At 40.0% G+C, this 25,904-nt stretch overlaps 1 protein-coding gene across 1 annotated transcript in view; it reads right to left on the bottom strand.

Moving 5' to 3' along the window:
• LOC119722655 overlaps positions 1-25,904 on the bottom strand; it is a 69,681-nt gene that overhangs the window by 27,741 nt on the left and 16,036 nt on the right. The window contains exons 12-30 of the mRNA XM_038192886.1: positions 25,123-25,320; positions 24,140-24,346; positions 23,030-23,329; positions 20,979-21,170; positions 19,643-19,846; positions 16,776-17,072; positions 15,399-15,590; positions 14,889-15,092; positions 13,752-14,048; positions 12,580-12,809; positions 11,631-11,757; positions 10,104-10,472; positions 8,905-9,127; positions 6,319-6,503; positions 5,144-5,299; positions 3,733-3,915; positions 2,834-3,042; positions 2,215-2,335; positions 901-1,098 (exon numbers count right to left, since the gene is read on the bottom strand). Of these exons, the coding sequence (XP_038048814.1) occupies positions 901-1,098; positions 2,215-2,335; positions 2,834-3,042; positions 3,733-3,915; positions 5,144-5,299; positions 6,319-6,503; positions 8,905-9,127; positions 10,104-10,472; positions 11,631-11,757; positions 12,580-12,809; positions 13,752-14,048; positions 14,889-15,092; positions 15,399-15,590; positions 16,776-17,072; positions 19,643-19,846; positions 20,979-21,170; positions 23,030-23,329; positions 24,140-24,346; positions 25,123-25,320 (4,092 nt within the window). The remainder of the gene's footprint in view (positions 1-900; positions 1,099-2,214; positions 2,336-2,833; positions 3,043-3,732; positions 3,916-5,143; positions 5,300-6,318; positions 6,504-8,904; positions 9,128-10,103; positions 10,473-11,630; positions 11,758-12,579; positions 12,810-13,751; positions 14,049-14,888; positions 15,093-15,398; positions 15,591-16,775; positions 17,073-19,642; positions 19,847-20,978; positions 21,171-23,029; positions 23,330-24,139; positions 24,347-25,122; positions 25,321-25,904) is intronic.

Here is a 25,904-nt window from a genome sequence, read left to right as displayed (position 1 = left end):
TTCCCCATAGGTCCTAAACCATAGCCAACTATTGCCCAGCTGCAAGCTATCAAAGTAACTTACAAGACTAACTCATCAAAAGAACAGCAAGGGTCATGGACTGTAATCAAGAATCTCTCATGAGCCTTCACAAGACTGGAAACTAGAGCATGTGCAAATATGACAACAATAAAATTTAAGGGCCTGTCTCAGTTCATATCTGGGATGAGTTTCGGACAAGTTTGCAGACATTGTAGCAGGTATAAGTTGCAGGTTTCTCAAAAACAACCCCGCAATCTTCCCGCATTGAAGTTGTCAGTATTGGTGAGTCAAGCCGTTGCTAATGAAAATTTCCCTGGAACATGCCCGGGAGAAATACAGTGCTTCTTCTGGAACAAGGTGAATGATTCTACCGCAACTTGTCCAGAACTCGTCCTGGATATGAATCCAGATAGACCCTAGTAAACCTTTGGGCAAACACTGAAGTCTGGATAAGTCACGTGTATCACTATGGACTCAGTGCATGGACAGTACACGGCCCTTCAATACCACTCGTGTGAGCTTTGTGGGAGGGGTGCACTGGATGAGTGCACACACTCTTGTTTTACTATACTCCCGAGGACAATGCTTTGTGTTTCCAAGTGTATGTGTTCTACATAACCCCCGAGGACAGACACACAAAGGGAGAACAACAGATCCTTTCAGTCCTCGGAGTTGGGTCTTTTGTTCAAAACGGTCCTCTGTAGTAGGTTCGAGTGCTTAGTCTATGTGAGAGTGTAATATTACAGAGACAAAGGTTCACACATATGGGGTGAATAGTGTACAAGATTCTGAATGTGCAACTATATACTACTGTTCTTTTGCTGCAAATCAATGGGTTTTTATTGCGGATGTCGATCAAACTAGCACACTAGCACACACCTAGCCACCAGTCTAGACCCCCAGTGATCTCAGCAATTCCCCGGTTCTCCAGGGCGTTCTCAATAATGATCAGATCTCCGTTATCAGTGGTCTGGCAGTCCTTGCGTGCTTCTAGCCAGTTCTTCTCCTCAGTGGAGAACCTGTAACATGTGTACGCCTCGCCGACTGGGAATGCAACATATCCATCCGGGCAATAGTCTACATGTATATGAAGATAAAGAGCAAGGGATGAGGAAGATTTTCCTAAAACTTCAATTTGAGATGTTATCAATGAATTTTTTTCGGGGTGTTATTGTGCCGGCCCCCCCCCCCCCCTCCCCATATCCTAATTTCCATATGCTTTTGCCGAATTTCTTAAACTTTCGCAGGAATGTTGACTCATCTGTACTCTAGAACGTGATTACATTTGGTTGCACTGTGGCGACCACAAGGGTGCACTTTACTACGTTTTGCCAATTTTTGGTCAAAACACTATTTTTGGCATAATTTCTACATTCTTCTTCTAAATGTTTTCAAACTTGGTACAACCATTTTTGCGGTCAATAGCTTTGGCATGAAAAGTCAGTGTAAGAGGGCGCTTTACCTACTTTTTGGGGCAAAATCATCGTTTTTTGTGATTTTGTCAAATTTTAAGGTTTTTTTTTCAACCAAAACAGGCAAGAATTAAATACTTATGGTAGTGTTATTAAAACAGTGAATTTTGTCCTGCAAGAACTCCCCCCCCCCCAAAAAAAAGAAAGAAAACTGTACAAAAAGATTAAAATTGAATTTGGCTTTTCGAGCCAATGGCTTCCCAGAATACATTTTAGCATGAACACCTAAAAGTGAATACCTGCTAGGTTTCGGCCAAAAAAACAACAACCAGATTTTCACTCCCATATTTTCGTGGTGTTTATAAAAAACAGCAAACTTTATGAATATGAATATGTTTAAATCAATTACCATGGCAATTATGGACATCCCACAGATTTAGTTAAAACAGTGAAAGTCATGCCGTCGCCAGCCCTAAGCATGGGGGGGCACTACCATAACACATACAAAAATTCATATGTATGGCGTTTGCCATGGGGGGGGGGGGGCAATTGCTCGCCAAGGGGGCCCCCCTGGGGCCTGGCCGGAGCTTTTACAATAAGTTTCATGGGGGTGTGGCACATCGTGTGGCTGCCCCCCCCCCCCCTCCTTATAGGGTTAAAACAATTATTTATTGTACGGTTAAGGCTGTTATATCTGCAAGAGAAGCATCAAGTTTTGAGGGTGGATTTTGAAATGACTTCTTATGACATCTGGACAGTGCATGTTAGGCATTGAACTCACATGTTTCTTCAAACATCAGAGCAAATCCAGAGGTGCCTCCGTCCGAGTCAGTCTGGAACCGGATTGTGATCTCATTGGTTTCACTTACAATGTCGTCAGGGAGGTCGGAACCAGTCAAAGTCTGTCAGATAAATTTGGCAAATTGTTTAAAAACAATGGGAGATTTTCTAACTAAAAATATATCTTGGTGAAGAAACTTTTTCCCATTGCAAATATTTCGCTTGCACAATAGATGAGTACAGTCTGAGTAAAATCATTAATGAATTAAACAGAAGAGATTTCAAATGATACATACAATTCAGTGGTGCACAATGCTCTCTTTCATTATCAGAGCTTATCAGACCGACTCCAAAGACAGACAAAAATAATATTCTTAATTTGAATAATGTAGTCATACACCTTTAAAATTCCTTGGCAACAATGATAGTGATTAAAAATGAGTGTGCTTTCAGTAGTTCATTTACATAAATTTCAATTTGTCAAGTGTATGGGTCATTTTCATTTTTTATTCAATGTGGAAGCTGGTCTGTAGAGGAAAACGAGACAAGAACAAATTTCTGAGAAATAGACTTCAATAAAAACTACACACTGCATGAGAGATGTAAAAGCAACATCATACCAATGTACTGCCGCCTTGCACACCATCAATGATTAGTTTGTCAAAGCCGGCCTCGACATCAAACGCTTCAAACATCAGCTTGACTCGGAAGATGTCACCAACGCGGATGGTCCAGACGCAGTCCAGGTTATTGGGGTAGGTGTTGGGGAAGTTAAGCGACTCTATTCTACCCGAAGTGGTATTCTCAATGACGGTATCGTCACAACTATCTGCAAAGTCCAAAAGGAAAAGCATACAAAATAGGATGAATGCCAATTTAATACTGGGGCAATTCCATGGTAACTCACGTTACTGTTATTCTATAAAGTCAAAGCCGTGAGGGTGGATTTTTCTCACAGAAGATCCCTTGAAATTAAGTGACTAAACTACAAAAAAGGCCAACAAAAATGTTGGTTTGGCATTTACTTTTTTATCGGTAACTCACATTACAAGAAACGGACATGGCAAAAACTTCAAAACGTCAAAGTACCATTTTGTAAAACGTCACTGGTGTTTTTATGGCGTGAAGCTATATCTACCACAACATAGTTATTTCATTAAATTCTTGCAAGAATCTTCACAGGCTTTTATGAATGCGTACTAAAAGCGTAACATTCAAACTGGTTATTTACAGTGCAATAGATGGTCCAACTTGAGACCAACGCCTCACATTACTGGTATGGTATCTCTTCTTGAGGAATTAATAATTTGAATTTTATATTAGTAAAAACTATACGGTCCAAAACAATAACAAATATACCTGATTTTCATTTTAATTAACTCCTACACAAAGTGATGAATTTTTGATGTGTAATCAGTAAAAGATCCATTAAATCAGTTAAGTAAATTAAATTTCTCATTTTTTTTTACATTTCAAAATGTGTGGACAAAGTCAGAAAGATTCAGATTTGTGATCTCACCGTCATAGAAAACGACCTCGAATCCTCCATCATTATTGGTGCCATCGCTGGTAAACGTCATCCACAGAGTGCTGGATTCTGCACTGAATGGTTGGACACCGGTGCCAGATGTGTGTATGAAGCGTGTGGAGAGGTTAGCAGGCTGGTTACCCACACCGACATCCACAAAGTCATATCCATCCTCTGCGAAATCACAAGAAGAGTTTGTTTGTAAGAATGGTATATCACTTGACAAAGAAGCATTTTATGGTCAACAGAGTTCCTGCTTACCCCCTCAACGGTAAGAAAGGGAGAGTTAGGGGAGACCTACAGGGTGAATAAAAAAACGGAACCCAAACCCCAACAATTATATTTCATATTTAAAAATATACGTACCACCAAAAAGTAATAATGACTGGAACGCCAATTCCTTAGGTACTTTTAGATGAAAAAATGACTGAAATTGGTCAATCCATTCAGAAAATATCACTATTTAAACACAATAACCCTAAAACCTGTGTCGTCCAAAAAATGCGACTTCAAGAATCCTCGTCGCAATTACCTTCAAACATCACCAGCGATAAAATCTCAGTTTAAACGTTAAAAATATTCAACAGAATCCCTTTGAAGGCCCGTCGTTTAAAAAAAGTAGATTTTATAAATCATATTTGCCTTACCAGGGTTGTTAATAAAGATAGTGTGTACTTCAGTTGGTGACAGTTGTTGAAACAAGTATTCTGTGTCATTTTCTTTGTTGCTCCAAACAGTCAAAACACAAAATGAATCGCTTTTTTTGGAGGAGACAGGTTTTAGGGTCATTGTGTTTAAATAGTGATATTCTTTGAACGGATAGAGCAATTTCAGTAATTGTTTTCATCTAAAAGTAGCTTTATATGAAATTGGCTTTCCAGTCATTATTCTTGGTGCTACATACTTTTTTTAATATGAAATATATTTTATGGGGTTTGGGTCCCGCTTTTTTTGACTCACTCTGTATAGGGCTGGCTCAACGACAGTCATCTCTGTAGGAGAGCTGCAACTGCTTATTTTACGCAATCAAGCACGCATTGCGCAGTGTTGAAAATGTTCCCAACATGCGTACTTGTTGCTCAAAGTGTGTTCGAAATACAACGCAGCCGATGCGCGTTATGCAAGTTGACGCTCAAAATGCCGATGAACGTGGATGGTCTGTAGGAAATAACCTCATTTGAACGATCGGACCTATTGCTGATGATGCCTGACACTATGCGCAGACGCCATGGCTTTGTGCACATTCAGAACCAAAAAAAGTTGTTTATACTTCAAGCTACACATGACCGTACACTACCCCCAAGCTGTGTGTCCTGTTCCCTGGGCTCTCAATAATGGAAACAAAAAGTGCCCAAAGCGACTTTGCAAAGATGACACTTCAAACATGCCATTTGTTACTCACCAGTACTGAAACTGACAATGTCGGCTCTGAGGGCCTGGCCTGACTGACCGACGATGGTCCAGAAGCAGTATGAGTTGCTTGGGTAATCACTGGGGTAGTTGGGTGACATCACAGTTACATTACCGCCAGCAGGTACAGTCAGAATCACCTCACAGTCTAGAAAACGGCAACAAAAAATCTTTTCACATTAGGGTATGAAATAAATAACAATTAAAAAATAGCTTCATGAAACCTGACACAGAAAAAGTGGCATAGAAATACCCTTTCCTATAAGCTGTGTTTTTCAGCTAAAGTAAAAGTTGCACCAAAACATTTTAAAAAGACTGACTAATCCATCTATTTTGAATTTCATGACCAAGATAGCAATAATTTCTGAACTTAATATAAATTATAGACTTCAGCTATCTAACCATGATTTTTCAGAGAATTTGTCCAGGGCAACTTTTTTCTCAAAAGTATTACCATTGTTTAATCACTAGACTTTAAAGAGGTTGTGGAATGCTCGAAGACATTTCCGTCATTTTTTGGGTATATGTAGCCTAAAGTGTGATGAAATAAAAACGACTATTGTTTCTGTCATGAAAAGAGTACAAAGGGTACTTTTGAGAGCTATTTTTCAGGTCCTGTTTCGACCCGAACGTGCAATTTGTGTAAAAGTCGTCGTTGCGGGCAGCAAACAAAACACAGTAAATCGTGACGTAATAAACAGGACTCATTTAGGCTACTCTGCATCGGGAGTCCTGTTTATTACGTCACGATTTACTGTGTTTTGTTTGCTGCCCGCAACGACGACTTTTACACAAATTGCACGTTCGGGTCGAAACAGGCATGACAGGACTTGAAAAACAGCTCTCAAAAGTACCTTTTGTACTCATTTTATGACAGAAACAATAGTCGTTTTTATTTCATCACACCTTAGGCTACATATACCCGAAAAATGACGGAAATGTCTTCGAGCATTCCACAACCTCTTTAAAATTGTAGCGTGTATGAAGTTGGGATTTTGTATGGCTTTTATTTTTAGAATGAAGTGTTACCATGGCAACCTGGGATTCTATGCAACCAGGTTGGTGATGTTTTCAAATGAAATGACAATTAAAGGTCAAATGAAATATTTAGCAGATGTAAGATCCGTCTCCAAATTAAAAAAAAAATTTAATTGATTTTTTTTTTACCGTTTCCATTTTGGATACTGATGGAGAAACCTCCAGCATTGATGGAGCTATCTGATGCAAACAGTACCCACGCAGTGTCACTGGCCAGTACAATGTCACTGGGTAGGCTGGAACCAGACGCCGCTGTGCGCAGGGATGTGACATCAGACGGATCCAGACCGGAACCCACAGTTAAGTAGTCGTAGCTTTGCAAAGAAAACAGAAAATTGTAAGAGAAAATACAACCCTGTGTATACCATGGTTCTTTTTTATAACATGGAACAATATTGGGTTTTGCCCTTCACCGACATATTTTTATAAACACTGTATACTCAGTGTTGTCCCGAGTGATTGTGAGAACAAAATCACTCGGGTGGGACTCGAACCCACGCCCTCCTGCTTACTAGACATCATACCACTGGACCACTGAGCAACAAAGTATAAAGTGTTTATAAAAATACGTCGGTGAAGGTCAAAACCCAATACTGCATTTATGGTACATCTCCCAGACACACATTCCATCTTAAGGGCCTGTCACAAAATATATGCGCTCTCATAGGAGACCTTACGGCCACCAAATTTATTTCATAAATTGAACAATCGCAGCGAGGACGCAAGAAAATGACAACTTTCTGTCTCAACTCGCTCTCTATACGTCCCTGTCAAGCCCAATTACTCGATCTAGTCGCTGCCGCTCCGCTGTCACTGCACCCACACTACGCTCTGCTCGCTGTTAATACGTCCTAGTAGCTCGCGTCGCGCTCCCTATTCGACCAATATACGCTCATGTGACGTCACTTGGGCTGTATAAATACCACGACAAAACGGTCAATACACAGTCCAGTTTCAAAAATTATTATACAAGTTCATCGCAGTCAAGTTACTTTCTCATAGAGACTACATCGACTGCCTTGCGCCTATAAGCTGCCTCAATGCCACTTCAATGTCGCATGATTCACGCTCACACAGTGCCCGAGTTGCGTCGTTACGGTGCCCTGGCCAAAGTGCAGAGGTGTTGCGATTGTTTTGAGCATGTTCAAAGACCTTTGCGCTCATCTGAGACCATTAAGACTCTCTAGCGCCCATCTGGCGACCTATGTAGTTGTCGCTGCGATCTAGTAGTTGTTGTTGCGCCCCAGCTATTTTTCAAGGACGCAGTGAGAGCACATATAAGATCGCAGACAGTGTGACAGGGCCTTTGTGAATAGTTTGGTTGCGGTACCTGATGCTATATCAGATTCAAGCCAGCCAGCCATGGTAAGTGGTAAGAGTGGTGAGACGTCTGGGCTAGTAAGAAGGAGGTCTTGGGTTCGAGTCCTACCCAAGTGATTTTTTTCTCACAATCACTCTGGGGCAACACTGAGTGTACGGCATTTAAAAATACGTCGGTGAAGGGCAAAATCCAATATTGAAAAATAGTTCTTTGCTCAATTTTCTTTTCTGAGTCAGTAAAAATCAAATCTATAATGTAACCAAATGGAATATTTGTTGAAACTGCACAAAATGGAGACAATGTGTAGAAAGTAGAATAACTGTGGCTGGACTACAGTCCACAATCCTGTAAAATACTGCAAAAACCTGGTGTTTAGTGGAGTCATCACATTAGTGTGTGTTAAGCTGGTAACATTTGTACTGCTTTCTTCTTAAATCCCATGAGAATAGGAGAAAAACCTGCATTTCATTTAACAAGTATATTAGATTTCAACAAAAATATTTTGAGTTTAAAGATTACAGTCGCTGAGGCCTGTTCAAAAAGCTGTGCCACCGCCATCTGAACTTGATTAATTTGACCTTTTGGAATTCGGTGATGGCAAACTTAGTTCATCATAGAAACATTGTCATTGTCATTCCAAACCGCATGTTACTGTTCATGCTAATTCAAAGTTGGGGCTAACATTGTAGGAGTGCGCATGCTCACAAAAACCTTCCTTGCATCAGCATCACAGGGAGTGAATTCAATATGTGATGCGATCAAGCTACAAGTCGTTTGTCGACCCTGGTCAAAAAAATGTTTTTGTTAAAGATTTAAAAAGAGCACTAATCTCAGTATTACTGCTGTGAAAACCGCATGCTGATACCATCTTTAGTTCAAAAATTATGGAAGTCTGAACACCAAGAGATGTGATGAAGTGATGTGATGAAGTGGCCCTATTTTGGCCTGTATCTCCAAATAAAAATTCCAGACAAATGACTCATTTAGCTTGATCGCATCACATATGATCACTTGATGGCACTGAAAGTACACTGAACTCACACAAAGATAGTTAAATCATGGCAAGCATTTAATTAGTTGAACATTCAGTTAAGCTATCGTCCAGCTCAATCCATTTAGTTCAGCCCAGCAAAAGCAAGGCATTCAGAACAGGTCTAATTTGTGAATCTGCACTTACCTTAAAATCAAATAGCTGTGAACAACATTACTTTTAAAGTTTGGAAGGTTTTGCTGTAACACCTTGATAATTTTATCTCTATTTGAGTTTTGTGGTTCTGAGAGGAACCAGTTGTTTTAACTCAACGTTTCAAAATGTGCGTTCTGTTTGTCATCAGGAAACTCAATTAGATGACTTTTACTAAAATTTATTTCAAATATGTTCACATGTTGCGTACCTTTTCTCCGTGTTGAAGTAAGTAAAGCTCATTTGAAATCTGCGTCCCGGGACGCCAGTGATTAGCCAGATGCATGTAGTGTTGCTGTCATAGTCGTCTGGGTAGTTGGGTGATGTAATGATTGCTTGTCCGTCGTTAGGCACCAGGATATCACCTCCACAGGTTGACTGGATTCCAACGTCACCAGATCTCTGGACCTTGGGTGGCGGCCCTGAAACTTCAGCTTAAAAGCAAGAAAAGAAAAAAGATTTTTAAAAAAACCCAGTTTTACACCCAATTTAGACTGGCATTCAAGAGTTGGGCTGAACTAAAATATTTTAGGAACAACGCTATAAAAAAAACAAAAATATGTTGATTTCAAACAGGTGACAAGTTTTCAATTTTCTGCATGGTAGAGTCATTCCTAACATTAACTGTTATATAACTGACATACAGATCCTTGTCATTTGCTTGGAGGAACTTACATCACGTGACATTCAATTACTCCTATTCACACCAGGGCTCAAAAAGTCAAACTATCCAATATTTAAGATCATCCTTGTTCCATGGCGTGGTATTTGTGTGCAAAAGCGTGCTGCAGTGCACATTTAGCGTAGCGCGCAAGAGCCAGTAGCTACAGAGCTGGGTTCAAACATATTGTGAAGGGGTGGTTTGGAAGAGAAAAATACCAATGTTGTATTGAAATAGAAATTGATTTTAACTGTCAATCAAATGACAAGGATATAAAACAAATACTGAGTGGCTTAAATTGTGAAATGGGAGGTAAATTATTGCACGGTAGAATTTGGACTTTTCGTGACATACAAAAGTCCAGATGTTACCTTGCGATAATATTCCTCCAATTCCACTCTGAGCCACTCAATATGTGTATACCAACAGTTGATCTTTCAACGACTTGCACGTGAACAGTCACTCCAAAGTGCTCCAAATGTCAAACTTAATTCAAATTCTGGGCATATGCATCTCGCTTTCATTTTTTATTTTTTTTATTTTGTGAATGTTTGTATGTGTTCTTAATGCCAAATAAATAATAATAATAATAATTATAAAAAAAACTTAAACTAATTGGTTTGGCCAAACTCTGTAGAATTTCAGTATGATAATAAGCTATTAGGCAGATTTCTATTTGAGTCACCAAACATCGAGTCCCAGTCACGAGTTAAAGGTCAAGAGTAGTAAGAGAAAAAGAAATGACTCACTTGGGTCGATTTCCTCCACCAAGAAGCTGAAGCCATTCCCAGAGTTGGAGTAGTCCGAGTTGAAGGTCATCCACATCATGTTATCTTCTGAGAAGAGGCTGATTTCCTCGGCCTTGCCAGTAACCTGCTGTAGCACCGAGGTCTCATTCATTGGATCGCCGCCATCGCCGACCACCAACCAATCGTAGCCGTCTTCTAGGCCAGCCTTACGGAGGTATGCAAACATGACTTTGCCTGGACTGCAAGTGAAGAACCAGGTACAGTCCTGGTAGTTGTCGTAGCGGTTGGGGTAGCCTACCGACTCAAAGCCCAGCAGGGTGTTCGTCTTGACTGTGTAAGTCATTCCGCAATCTTTAACGGCTGGTTGGACTGTAGAAAGTGAAAACACAATGGGGAAGTTACGGCTTGAAGACATATAGGATCGCTTGCATACATTCAAAAACCAAGCTGCCAAAAATTATGAAATAGCACACTTGGGGGTGATTTCTTTTTTCGATTTTAAGATTCAGTTATATTTGTATTCTTTGATATGTCTGCTACACTTGTTAAAGATATAGTATAAAATATGTGGAATAGAAAAAGGGTTAATAAGGAAAATCAATTGGCATCTTTCATTTTCACGACTACAAATTTTTGAAACTCTTAATAAAGGCCCTTTTCTCAGTATACTTCTTTGACATGACGATAAATGCAATCTTTAAACCGCCATAACTTGTCAACGCAATATCCGATTGAAGTGCAACAAACAGTATTGTAAGGAGAATTGTGTTCTCCTTCCTAATACCTGCATACCCTCATTTCCACCACTGCGCAGTTCTGTCTATTTTACCAGATCGCCTCACATATTACAATTCTAGGGTTCCAATGATTAAAAATGCTTTCAAAGACCATGTCAAACTATAATTCATTCACACCATCAACAGCTATCCGTTGGTGACTACTAGTTGCAGGCTCTTCAATTATAATTATAGACCATGTTCATAGATAATTAAGCATCCATTTCAATTTATATGACTGACATACAGATACTTGTCATTTGATTGGTGGAACTCACATCACATGACATTCGTTATTGCTCCCATTCACGCCGGGCTCAAAAAGTCCCATTGGCCCATGGGGAATGGGAAATACTACTCAACAGTTAGGATCACTCTTGTTCCATGATGTGGTATTTGTGTGCAAATGCATGCTGGTGTGCGCGTTTAGCGTTGTGCGTAGTGCGTATTGTTCCAAAGAGCCAGCGCTACAGAGTTGAATTCAAACATTTTCTTGAAGGGGTGGTTTGGAAGAGAGAAATACATTAAAAGTTCAAATATATCAAATGACAAGGATCTATATATCAGTTATACAAAACAAATATTGATGGCTTTTGTGAAATTGGAGGAAAAGTAGCGCTCGGTAAAATCTGGACTTTTCCAGTTCACTCGGCTTCGCCTCATGATATGGAAAAGTCCAGATTTTGCCCTGTGATAATATTCCTCCTATTTCACTCTGAGCCACTCAATATTTGTATATCAGCAGGCTTACCTTCATCAGACAGGGAGTATAGAATTCTGAAGCCGCGGGCTTCGGCAGTGGTGTCCGACACAAACTCAATTTCCAGTGAGTTGCCAGAGCTAAAATAGTCCTTAACTGGTCCCCGGCCTTTCACAATCTATTCAAGGCCAAAAAGCAATTGGGTTTTTGGTTAATTTAATAAGGTTCAGGTGTTTAAACCCATTAAAACCTAAATGCTCATATTTTTTTTTTTTAGTGTGTTGGGTATAAAGAAACTTGCTGGAAGTGTCAAAAATTGAGAAGAGTGAATCAAATATTCTTCTTATTACTTGACAAGTATTGCCAAACCACTGCCAATGTTAATGGTTTAACACCAAGGCTTTAAATATAGGCCTTAATCACGGGTCAGCCATATTAAATTGAAAGCGAGGTAAAATCTTCATTTTTGGAACTTGCGAATAGAAATGAAAGTAATGAAATAAAAGTTAATTACAAGTTAATACCAGTCTGCTCTGATGAATAATCTAAAATCTGTGATTAACGATACGCTAATGTTTAAAGCCACATTTAAAAGAAAAATTGAAAGTGAGGCTAGGAATGCATGAATAGTCTGGCACCATCCCATTCAACAGTTTACAAGGCCTATCTATACGTACGTGATTTTGTCGCAACGACTATGTCGCGCGGCAATGTCGCACAAGCACGTGTGTGAACGAACAAATAGACGATATGTTGCACTATTTATGGAATAATTAGCGTCATAAGTCTCACGACTTTGTTCCGTAAATGTAAACGCGCTCGTTGATTTGTGCGTGTATATAAAGACGCGCGACATTATCACGCAACAAAATCGCATATGTGTAAATACAAGTAAGTACGTAGGGAACACGATCAAAAATGGCTTCATCGTAAATAAGGTCTATTAACAAATATTTGCATCATTTGCGACAGACTTTGCAACACAAACAAACAATCTCACCGTAGGAATCCCATTATTCCTTGAAGTTGAATCAAGCTCTCTGATCTCAATATAGTCATCGGCGCCCAGGGAGAAAGTCACAAATCGTAGTCTGATGCGAGCATCAGCTCCAACAGATGCAGACAGATCAATGCGATAGAGACAGTTGACGAGGCGTGGGTAGTTATCGGGGAACAGAGGAGATGTTATGTTGCCGACAGCATCCGTGCGTAGAATGGCATCCTCACAACCTAACAGAGGAAACATGTTTGAATCAGTGTGACATTCAAGGCAGTTGGCATTATAGATGATGTTTCTCCTAAAACTAACCTGAAAAGTCAACCCTTTACCTTAACCAGTTCACGTCAGATGACGTGTATACACAGCAAGGTTTTGCGGTATTCGGAATGGATGACGGATAAATATGCAACGAGCGAGGCTGGAAATATCTGTCAGTGACCCTCTCCCAGCGAGCGAGGCCGGAAATAACAGGGTGTGCTACCCGCAGATGACAGCCTGAACCCGTCTTGCATCAAGGTTCGTGAAAAACAATCCCGCGCCTGAGTCCGGTTAATGTCAAAATAATCCCTGCGTGAAGTGGTTAAGAAGCATTCAGCATGGTGATGGTAAAGTTTGATTTGGTCTCTAGAACAGCAGGAATGGAAAAAGGGGCCTGACTTTGGCAAGGTGTGGCACAGGGTCACTCAAATTCATTTAATATGCCTGTTTTGCATATATGACCATCAATTAGTTGATTCCATTCAAGCTGGGTATTCGAGAACAAGAGATCCATGGACAGAATTAATGTTTTACTCTGGGAGCAATGTTCCACTAGTATTTAACAACTTAATTAAATTAAACTTTAAGAAAAACCGACCTCAAAAATATTTTTACATTAATTGAGGCAAGGTTTTATCACTTTTAAAGGGTCAGTTTCGATAGCTTTCGTGGCGCAAATGAAACTAACTCAGACCCAAAATAGACATATGATTGAACACTCCATTCAATCGGCACTAAAAAAAAATGGCAAAATAAATACAATTTTTGACGCTATTTTTGAAAGGCATGAAATTCGAAGCAGAGCTTTTTTTTGTTTGGCCTAACCACTTTTTCTAAGCAAATACATTTTGTGGTTAGTACATTTCTGTGCTTTCAGCTCCAAGAAATAAGCCGGGCCACACGCAGCATCTTACCCTCGAAAGCAGCAGTATTGGCGATGACGGGTTCACTAGGCTCTGAGTTGCCCATTGCCATCTTGGTCTGAAGGGTGAAGGAGTAACGACTCAACGGACGTAGACCGCTCACGGTAACCTGAGATGTGTCGCCACCTTCCACGTCTAACGTGTAGATGCTCAGAGATATGGTGTAGGTGATGCGATAACCCAGGACATCACAGCTGTAGGAGGGAGGCATCCAGCTCACAGTGACTGAGGAAGAAGTAACTTCTTCCAGTGTGAGGTTGGTGGCCACTTGGTCTTCTGGGTTAAACACTGGAATCATGAAAAAGAGAAAGTTCCTGAATGAAATACAATGTAATACCATAGCACAAGAGCTAATGGGTTAGTCTAGGATGTGCTGCAATGTTTTTGCCAAGTGTGGAGGTGCCTTGATATAATCCATGAAGATATCCTTCTCTCCCAAATAATCGTTACCAACCTAGTTAATTGACATTAAAAATATGGTAGGTATAAACAGAAAAATATCCCACAGGTGAATTTCTATTTCCACATGTGTATTTCTATATGGGCAGTGCCGTTTATGGTTATAGCAATTTTTGCAAATTATTTCCCAGACCTGCCAAAAATTGGGTATTTGAAATTAATTGCAGGTGCTATCACAATTTGATGAGGTGGTATCAGTTTTTAGAACCCACACTAAAAAACCTCACCACAGTATCATTATCCAATGTGCTGGTGAGCAGGTTTTAAATGGTCCATGTAATGGAATTTTTAAAAATGCAATCCTTTGCTGTGGTTGCTTCTCTGCTTTCAGTGGTTCGTTGTTGTCTCAGTAACAACATTATAAACTATGAGAAAAATGTATGCACAAATGTTTCCATATGCAGAATTTTGGGTTTACAATTTGAAGAGAAAATTAGCCCTGATCTGAAGAGTGTGTGCCTACAGTGACAGAAGGTTGAAAACGTCCACAATAGACAAAAAGTACTTTTTACCAATTAAACAAAAGATACAACTTGAAAATGCGTTTAGAAAAAAAAATTCAATATGTTGAAGAGCATGGATACGGCAAATTTTGAATCTACTTGCTTTCCAACTATATACTTGATTGGAACCCCTGTACCCCTTTCGCATCAAATGATGTCTCAGTACCTCTGGGTGCGATCTCACAGATGTACTGCATGGGTCGGTCGCACTGCCAGTCGTTCCATTGACCAGTCTCCAACAGCTGACCACAGTCCTGAGTTCCAGACAGGTCATTAGGTTGGTCAGGGGCCCAGTTGGAAGCCTGCCAAGGGGTCAGGTCCGTGCAGTTGACCGACTGCCAGCGACCTTCTGTCCCACGGTCGCTAAAGCCTGCATATTACGGTAGGAAACATTTATCGATTGGAAAGTATTTAGGATTTGTTTAAATGTATATGGAATAATAGACAAAAGACTGCTGTAAAAGGTTAAACTTGAAAGGTCTTTTGACACATGAAAAAAAAAATGAAAAAGAAATTGTTCCAAATCAGGGGCGAGATACGATGAAGAATGAAAAATCCACAAAATAATCAGCAGAGCAAAATGCCATTCTATGACACATGGACAATGTTGGATTTTGGTTTACAGCCACCTAATTTTGGGATAATGAAGAACTATAAATATTCATGTTAAACTCACCAATCCACCAATCACCATCCACGATTCTCTCCATGATGTATTCATGCTCGATGACATCATCAATGATGACCAGGTCACCATTGCGGAAGGAGCGGCAATCCATCCTTGCTTCGTCCCAAGTCACCAGCCTCTTGACAAACTTGTAGCAGGTGTCATTCAGGCCAATCTCATAATCACCGGGGCAGAAGCCAGCTTGAATAGAGAACAAAATAAACAATTTGAGGTTCACCAGGTGTTGATGAACAAATAGAATAGTGGATCTCAAGAGTTGGTGAGTTTTGCATTGCTGACAGGGCAGTAGCTACATTGAGTGATGAGTATAATTTATAACTGTTTGTGGAATATATGGCGTTGATGAACAAACTGAATAGTGGATCTCCAAGAGTTGATGAGTGTTGCATTAGCACAGGACAATAGCTACCTTGAAAGGTGAGCAAAATTTGTAAACTGTTCATGGAATATGTGGTGTTGATGAACTGAATAGTGGATCTCAAGAGTTTATGAGTTTTGCATTGCTGACAGGGCAGTAGCTACATTGAGTGGTGAACAAAATTTGAAATTGGTTTGTGGAATATGTGGTGTTGATGAACAAACTGAATAGTTGATCCCAAGAGTTGATGAGTTTTGCAATGCTGACAGGGCAGTAGCCACCTTGACTGGGGAGCAAAGTTTTCAACCGTTTGTGGAATATGTGGTGTTGATGGACAAACTGAATAGTGGATATCAAGAGTTGATGAGTTTTGCATTACCCACAGGGCAGTAGCCACCTTAACTGGTGAGCAAAATTTAGAACTGTTTGTAGAATATGTTGTGTTGATGAACAAACTGAATAGTGGATCTCAAGAGTTGATGAGTTTTAATGACCAAACTGATAGCTGATCTCTAGAGTTGATGAGTTTTGCATTACCCAGAGGGCAGCAGCCACCTTGAGTGGTGAACAAAACTTGAAGCAAGTGTTTGTGGAATGTGTAGTGTCGATGAATAAACTTAGCAGTGGATCTTTATAACATGGAAATGTTGTGGAATACCCACAGAGCATAAACTGCTTCGAAAAGAAGAATAAAATAAACATTATAGCTGCATACAAGCCCTTGATACCAAGCACAGGACAGAACAAATATAGTTACTCTTTGTGGGATGCAAGATTTGAAGAAAGTTTCAACTGTTGGTGGAATATGTGATGTTGTTCCATAAATTTTGGGGTCAAAAAGTGGACACCAAATTGTGGTGTTCTTGTTACACCATTTAGTATCATTTAACTGACTTCGAACAATGTTTTATTCATTCTGAAATGAACCACAAAAATCATCATGAGAGGAGACACTCTAATGTCACAAATTTTAGTGCACCATAAACAGAAACAAAACAAAGACTCACTGCCTGGCGACAACGTCACATTCCGGGGCGAGCTGAAAGGCAGAGTCTGCCTGAATGTCTCGGCAGCAATCTGGAAGGAGTAGGTCTCTTCAGGTATCAGGTTATCAACGATGAGTTCGGTGGTCTCTACCCCTTCAATGGGTGCCATCATGGGTGCGTCACCAACCCGCCTCCACATGATGGTATAGCCCTTGATGTCACAGTCATTCACAGGGGGAAGCCAAGACAATCGAATAGAGTATGGGGTCACCTCAACAGCTGTGAAGAATCTGGGCCTCACTTCCTCAGGTTCAAAATCTGTCCAGAATAAATACATTTGTTCTATTTATTATTTGGTTCATTCTAAATTTAGGGTCCAATCGTGACACTTTCTGACCCGTTAACTCTGGACTTTGTAATTTGCCCTTCAAGTGCTATAATGAACGACTTCATATGATTTTGTTATTTGTTGTGTAGGTAGAGTTTCCTATTTTATAATCACTCTTGGGAGATGACTGAATTAACCAGTTTGTGCCGGATGACGTGAATACCTGCACAGGTTTTACGGTATTCAGAACGGATGACAGATAAACATGCAGGGAGCGAGGCCGAAAATATCTGTCAGCGCCCCGCTCGCAACAAGCGAGGCCAGAAATATGAGTGTGCTGCAGATTCTTAACAACTTCCCCACAATCTTCCCGCAATGAAGTTATCAATATTGGTGAGTCAAGCAGTTGCTAGTGAAAATTCCCCCGGAACGTGTCCGGGACAAATGCAGAGCTTCTTCCAGGCAAAGTTAATGATTCTACCCGCAACTTGTCTGGAATGTCCTAAATATGAATTGAGGCAGGCCCTTAAGGTAACAATATCCTTACACAGATTGGGATGCCCAAAACCCATGTGTTTTGGGGAGAACTAAAATCTACTAATTTTCATCTAGTATGATGGTACCTTACATTTGTTACCAGTACGACAGTCTTCATGCATAAATTGTCCCAGTTAACCTCAAAATTTCTATCAAGCCCTCTTATATATTTCCCATTTTTATCAATTTAAAAACAATTTCTTTTCAAGAACAACAGGACTGCTATAAAAGCAGTCCAATAGCAGTCCAATAGCATGTGCATGCTATAATAGCATTCACATAGCATTCACAGAAGATGATGACTTGATGACTGCTAACTTTAACAGTCCATATAGCATTCTCAATAGCATGCAGAATGAAAATAGCATTCCAAATAGCATGCGAGTTCCAAAGCATTCCACATAGCATGCAAGTGAAAGAGGGAGGACTGCAAATTGAGTACAGCATTCCAATTTAGCAGTCAGTTGTAAAATAATTTTAAAGTATAGCATTCCGTGGCTCAGCATAGCCTGCAAATAGCATTCCAATATATAAGCCTATCGTATCATGGACTACAAGTCACATGACACAGTGATGACCTTCCATTCCACAGATTAACGGTCAGTATGGGAAATTTGAAAACTGCAGTCAGTTGAATATTGTCAGTGCAGAGTGCAGTAGGCTGCACATAGTCTTGCAAGAAATTGTAGAAATCATGGACATTAGCTTATGGCATGAATGCTTGTGGACATAATTTCATGTTCACATGCATGCACTCAACCTGTACATGACAAAATACATGTACACTGGATGATTGACTGAATGGACTAAAGTCTTTGGTATTGACAACTTCAAAGCAACAGTTTGGAGGCCTCCATACACGTGCAACACACTCACAAAACAGCTTGTATTTGGTAAGTATACAGTTTTGTACTACATGTACTAGGCTGTGATGGTATTCAATTTTTGGCTTGATGAAGACAATTTTATTTTGGTATTGAGCATGCTGGTGTTCATGGTGTTGAGATGTGAAGTCTTAAACATATTCTTTCCTCCATGATTGAATTTTTGAATCAGCTATATTTTGAATGAAGCACAAATGCATGTAATTGTTTTTAAATTGTGATGCCAAATATAAAAGTGACTAGTGGTTGCTTCAAAGATAATTCAAATTAAGCAGAAATAGTTGCATCAAATTTCTGGCCATTGCTTTTATAAGCAAGACAATGTTAGACAAAGTGTTTCGATGTTTGTACGTGCACCAAAGAATGAGGCTGATAAAGTCTTAAAGAACAAATTTGTAACTTTATATATTTTGATCGCAGTCCACATCATAGGTCTTTTACATTTCAAAATGTGTTGTTAAAAATGGTTCAGTGCATAAAATTATTAAATAAAGCTTTAACACAGGAGTTTTTTTGGGTGTATTGTGACATTGAAAATGTACTTTGTAATTGTAGGATGCCCGGCCCTGTCCTTGTCACGATAGCAGTCGTGATAGCATTCACATAGCATTCATCATAGCATGCAAAATAGCATTCACATAGCATTCACATAGCATTCACATATAGCATTCACATAGCATTCACATAGCATTCCAGTTGCATGCTATGAAAGCATTCGCAAAAGCATGCGCATGCTATAGCTCATTTAAATAATTCGGCTTCCTGACATGCTATCGGACTGCTATCGGACTGCTATCGGACTGCTATACCTCAATGAATGCTATATGAGAATGCTATTGGAGATAGCATTCATTTATAGCATTCGCATGCTATGCGGACTGCTATCGGACTGCTATCGGACTGCTATTGGACAGCAGTCATGTTCGGTAAGGGAATATGTCAAAATGGATTATTTCAATTTGAAGCCTTTTTCCCACCATGTTTGGTCTAGAAAAGCCCCAGTGTATTAAGCTCTAGTAGACATACATTTATCCGGATAAGATCTTGCAAACAAAATATATAAGCCAAGGCTAACTTTGAATATTTCAAAACAATTACAAAATGTGTTCATTATTTCAAACATGCACCTGGAAACTTACTTTTGGTAATAATTTCACAGATGTACTGCATTGGTCGGTCACATTGCCAGTCGTTCCATTGTCCAGTCTCCAACAGCTGACCACAATCCTGACTGCCGGTCAGGTCGTTGGGTTGGTCAGGAGCCCACTGTCTGGATTGCCAGATGGTCAGTGGGCTGCAGTCTGGCCAACGGAAACGCCCCTCCACAGCGCGGTCATTCAAACCTGGTCAAGAAACAAGTTAAAGGGTCCATTGAATGAATTTTGCACTGGAGCATATTTGGGTTGATACTTGGATTGTCAAAACGCCCTATATGACAATATATCTAGAACTATAGGTGCGATTGGGTTGACACTTGGAAAATTAATAGACGGGGATGTCAAATTGATGGAAATTGTGACGACGTCATGATGGCGTCATCAGGTGTCAAGTTATTTTACATTTATAAAGGGGCATTTTTCAAAGCCAATGTCTACAGAACCACAGGGGCGATTGAGTTCATACATTGTGTGTACATAGACAGAGAAGTGTTATTGATGAACATTGAAGTGACGTCTTGATGATATCATCAGGTGTCCAGTTACAGTACACTAAAGGTGCATTGATGAAGGCCTTAATCTACAGAACTGCAGGCACGATTGGGTTGACACTTGGAATGTTCATAGACGGGGATGTGTTTAATATAAATGGAAATTGTGATGTCAACATGATGACATTAACATTTGAGTTTTAAGTGAAATTTTCATGTTTTTTGTAACATATTGTAACAACAGAATAACAGATCATTCTAAAGTTAATACGATAATATCAGATGACACATACAGAAAATGAATCCAAAACATCTGTAAAAGCCTATGTTCTGTTTCAAAACAGACACAATTCTAGTTTTCTTAGAATTTTGTTGGCCCTTGACCAATGTAATGTTTTAAGCACTTTACTTTCAGGACAGAAGTTTCCAACTTAAAGAATGTGTCAAAAACCCAGATGTGAATGAAGAAAATGTTTCACTTTATTTTTTTCTTAGTGCGTGGTTAAAGCACTAGGTCTATAACTCATACACATAATCCTTTGTACAGGGATTTGTTCCACTTATTAACAATGCGAACGGTGGAAGAAAATATCTTTGTCTAGACTAATTTGGCAACAGCCATTTTCTGAGGTGGTACCAGGCTCACGTGAGTTGCGCTCAGGTAATATGTATGCACTCCGGGCACCTTCGACTAACAGGGCTACCACAATGCGCACAGTGCCTTGTCTTTAATAATGCATGCAGCATGCTTCCACCTCTATAAAGGCTTCTAACATCGGTTGCCAAAATCAGTCTTTTTTTTTGTCGATTATTCAAAACCTACTCACCTATCCACCAATCACCATCCACACTTCTATTCTGAATGTATTGCTGCTCTGAAACGTCGTTGATGATGACAAGATCGCCCCCTGGAGTCCGCTGGCAGTCAGCTCTCGCATCCTCATACGTCACCAACTTCTTGACAAACTTGTAACAGTTGTCAGCATAACCAGGCTCAAAGCCCTCGGGGCATGGGCTTTCTGTTTAGAGCATATAGGAAGAGGGTAGTATCCAAACACCACTTCAACGGTTGTGTACAAAGTCTATGGAGAGTCTATAACATTTTCAAAGTATTTTCTAACTGTTTCTCAGTCCCAGATTCATGTCTTTTCAACATTTTTGCAATGACTGACCTTCATTGAGATGATATATGATGAAAAAAAGTATCGTCAAAATGTAACATTCTTTCCAGAAAGTATATTAGATGCTTAGTTTGATAAAAGACCATGGGCAAAATCATGGATAATGATATATGAAGAAAATATTTATTGGATATTTATGTGTTAGAACAAAGTTAACAGGGAATAAGTCATTAGTAATATGTATCACCAGAAGTTTGATTCGATAAGGTGGATAATTTTGTGTATGTTGTGTTGAGACATGGGCTTCGCCAGACCAATTTGAATGGGGGGGGGGTGACAGTGAATTTGCTGACAGACCACTTCGTGGTGGAACGTTGCCAGGAATGTTTTCCCGGTCAGCTGGCCGGCGGGAAAAATTGAATAGCAAAGGGGGTGGGGGTGGACAACATGAACAATGGGGTGTGTGACACCCTGACCCCTCTAGTGAAGCTCCAAAGTGAAGATGCAAAAACTAACATGTGTTTAACTTGGCAAATGGTTATACTGTTTTGTTTTTGGCTTGACCAAAGTCAACTCGTAAATGCCATTAATGCAATGGAGGTCCCCTATGTTACTCATTGTCACTAGAATTGTCAATGACATCAATATTTAAAGAATCCCTCACATCATACTGAAAAGACACTGCAATTTCCACCCTCAAATACCAACACTCCAACAGTGGACAACATTCGTCTGATAAAGTTTTGAAAAAAAAACATGAAGACCAGGCAATTTGTTTTGGTGCTTTAATGAAATAACATGCACAGACAGTTCAAGACAAAGAATTCTATAGGATTTCAACATATACAATGACTTAACCAAGTAGCACCTGTACTACATTGTATTTTATACAACACCTGAATAAATCCCCGTCATCTGATTGGTGGATCGTTGATCACATGTCATTGAATTATTTGTACCAACGCACGGCGCGTGCGTGGCGCACAGCGCACAGTGCAATGGAAGTTCTATTGCACGCTGAATAGAACTTCCATTGCACGGTGTCGCTGCTGCTGGTGGTGGCGCTGTTTTAAATAGAGATAAATTTAATATGCTTGTTCTCAACCTGCCAAACAGTTTGAATTAATATAAATATGATGAACTTGTCGAACTTTTAAACAGTTTTTAACCTGAATAAATTGGCTATTAAAAGTCAACCAATCAGATGACAAGGATTTTTTCAGGTGTTATATAAAACAAATAATATATGTTTCACGTTCGTGCAATGGAAAGAATAATTTCATTCGGTGACAGATGAAATGTTCCATTCCACTCGGCTTCGCCTCGTGGAATGGAACATTTCATCTGTCACCTCATGAAATCAATCTTACCATTGGACCCACAAACATTCATTATTTGTATAACATTGTGTTTATTCCCTGAAGAATATATAAAACCATATAGTGCTTAGGCAGTTTTGGGCACCGCAATGAGTATTAAGCACAGTTGGAAAGAATGTAGTATCCAGACGCCACTTCAGCAGTTGTGTACCAAGTCTATGGAGAGTCAAGAACATTTTCAAAGTATTTTCTAACAAAATTACAAATGTTTCTCAGTCCCAGATTCATGTCTTTTCAACATTTTTACAATGACTGACCTTCATTGAGATGATATGTGATGAAACAAGTGGCGTCAGGATGTAACATTCTTTCTAGGCAGTTTTTAGTGCAGTAATCAATTAAAGGGTCAAATGACTTTTATTTCACAGACACACATACCTTCTGTTGAGGCAAAAATTGACTTTGCGGTTCGGTAGGAGGACAAACCATCGGAGAATGTGTCAAACACAAACTCAAAGAGATAGGTGGTTTGGGGCATCAGACCAGTCACTTCAACTGAGCTTGCCTGTGGATCCATGACGTCGATGTAGTTGAACTGATCCATGGCTGCAGTGGTGTTGTAACGGATCTGATATCCACGGAGATCACAGATGATGGACGACACACGCCAGGACAGTAGAATACTGGAGCTGGAGGTTGCTCGACCACGGATGAGACTTGGAGATGCATCAGTATAGTCTGAACAATTAATGATACAAAATAACAAATACATAATGCCTTATGCAACCCCAAGGTGCTATAAATCGGATAAAACCATTGCTATAATTACAGAGGTACAAAACACATATTTAAAAAGTGACTGGGACAGTTTAACCGTTCTGATTGGCAGAGAGCCTGTCACATGGGTAGTTTAGGTTTAAACCACCATTCATAAATACCTGAGACAGTTTACCCATTCCTATTGGTTGAGAGCCATTCACATGGGTGGTCTTAATGATCTTTTAAACCAGTCACAACTTAAGATCCTGCGCTCTGCGGAACATACACGCAGTATGCGACACGCGCGCCAGTTACAAACAGTTGCTGGAGAACCACTGATATGATCGCCATATAAGGAGATGCTGAGCACATGTACCACGAGAACAAAATCATTTGAAGATTTTCAACTTTTTGGACTTTTTATAGATTTTGACAGAAAAGGTTTTTATATAGATACCTTGACGCAAACGTACAAAGACTCAATCACCATAATTCAAGCCTGCCTATATTTCTATATATCACTATCCAACAGCAAAATACAGTCTGCTTATTCCACTCAAAACCTACAAGTGAAGATTCCTAAAGGATACATGTATCAATGTACATGTCATCCAACAAGCTAGATTTAATATAAGGTCTCCTTTCTCCGCTGTATTCAAGAAAATACAACAGAAACATCCTGCTGGATTCTGTTTGAGTCAGCTGTTTTGGGATTTAGAAATATGTAACAACACAAAGTATTTATTACATAGGCTAGTTTCTCTCTGCAGAAAAAAACGTGTGAAATACCTTTCTTGGTGGTCTCGCACACAAACTTCATAGGGATGCTGCAGTTCCTGTCGTCAAGGAGACCCGAGTCTCCTAGCAACATCCCGCAGTCTTCTTCCATAGCAGCATCTCCAGAGGAACTATTGGCCCACCTGCTATTGGCCCAGCTAGTGCTAGCCTGGCAGTCGACCCAGCTCCACTGCCCTTCAATGGCTAGATCATACCATCCTGAGATTAAGGTCAGAAAATAGAAACTTGCTAAGCACAGAAATAATTGCCGAGCAAAAACAGGTTACAAGCCAAAACTGCATTATATGTATTGTTTGTGTCAGGATCTCAACTGACATTTACTTGACACATAATTTTGCTAAGCGGTTCCATGAAATTAGGCCCTACAAATTGACAGACAGGTATGCCACAAACGTTTTATCAACCATGCATTTTGACAGTATTTCATGTGATACTGCTACCCCAGATGGCCATGCTTACAGAGTTCCAGCACTTCTTGAAAATAAAAGTCTGTGAGCTTCCCCTGATATTTCCCTACGAAATCCCCCAAACTCCATGAGAAATATATTCACTTTAACGAGGTTGCTTGGAAGTCAAGAGGTGGTTGCAGCAAAGCATCTAAGATACTGATAATTAATACATGGGCAACTTGTTGACAAGGGATGGCCTCCCTTCTCCCCTTTTAGCCATCCTTTCCTCACCGTATGCAACAGAGACGCACATATGCCAAACCAGCATAAACCATTCCCTTCTGGGTCAATGTCAAATTCCCTCAGTTTTCCCTGACTGGAAAAATGGAACCTCTTTTGTAAGGTTTTCCCTGATTTCCAGAGTGGCTAGGCACCCTTGCCTTGTGTAGCCAAGGACCTATCTTAACTCCTTAAAAAAAAGTCCTACATGCATAAAATGAAACTACCCTCTTGGTCACTTGGCCAGAAACAATCATTTCAATAACACTACGGACAAGGCCTACAATTTTTCTACTTTCCACTCACCTACCCACCAGTCACCAGTGATGTTGGTGGCCATCTCTTGGATGTACTCAAACTCTGCCTGGTCGTTGATAACAAGCAAGTCGCCATCGGCAACATTGAGGCATTCATCTCGTGCTTCCTCCCAAGTAGATGGGGACAATACAAACTTGTAGCAGGCACTGCCATTGTTGCCCAGTACATATCCCTCGGGGCAGGAAACTATCAAAGTGGTGTATGAAAAAAAAGACACTTGAGCGTTCCAGAGTAGAGCCGAACCAAATTTACGACAAGATTTGAATTAAGTGCATGAAAAATCTGATGTCTGACACAATTAGCAGCGACTAGACATTCTAGATGGCGAAAGATCGACTGTCTGAGTCGTTCAGAATGACTCACGAGTGATTGATTTCAGACATGGCGCTAGTCATGAGCCCATCTCAGTGCAGATGTATGTAAATGTATGTAAATAAGTAGTGACCATATGAGAGCTCAGTTTGTAGAGCACCGGAAGGGCAGTCCGGAGGTTCAAGGTTCAAACCCTGCACTAGTCCACTTAAATTTTGATTTTATTGTTTATTTTTTATTGTACATACTTTTTTAATTCTTTATTTTTGCTGGTCCCAGAGAACCAACCTAGTGCCCTCTTTGCATCTATCTCACTGACTGACTGACTGAATTACTAACTGTCACTAGTGACTAATTCAGACTGATAGTAGACTGCTGAAGACAGCCGGGCAGTGCTATCATATAGGATCACCCTGCAATACCAATGAATGGGCTAAATCCAGCCCATTGTGTAAACC

This window comes from Patiria miniata, unplaced genomic scaffold (genome assembly GCF_015706575.1).
Source record: "Patiria miniata isolate m_02_andy unplaced genomic scaffold, ASM1570657v1 HiC_scaffold_16, whole genome shotgun sequence".
NCBI lineage: Eukaryota > Metazoa > Echinodermata > Asteroidea > Valvatida > Asterinidae > Patiria > Patiria miniata.
Note: the sequence above shows the minus strand (reverse complement) of the source record. Positions and strands in the feature narration are given on the sequence as shown.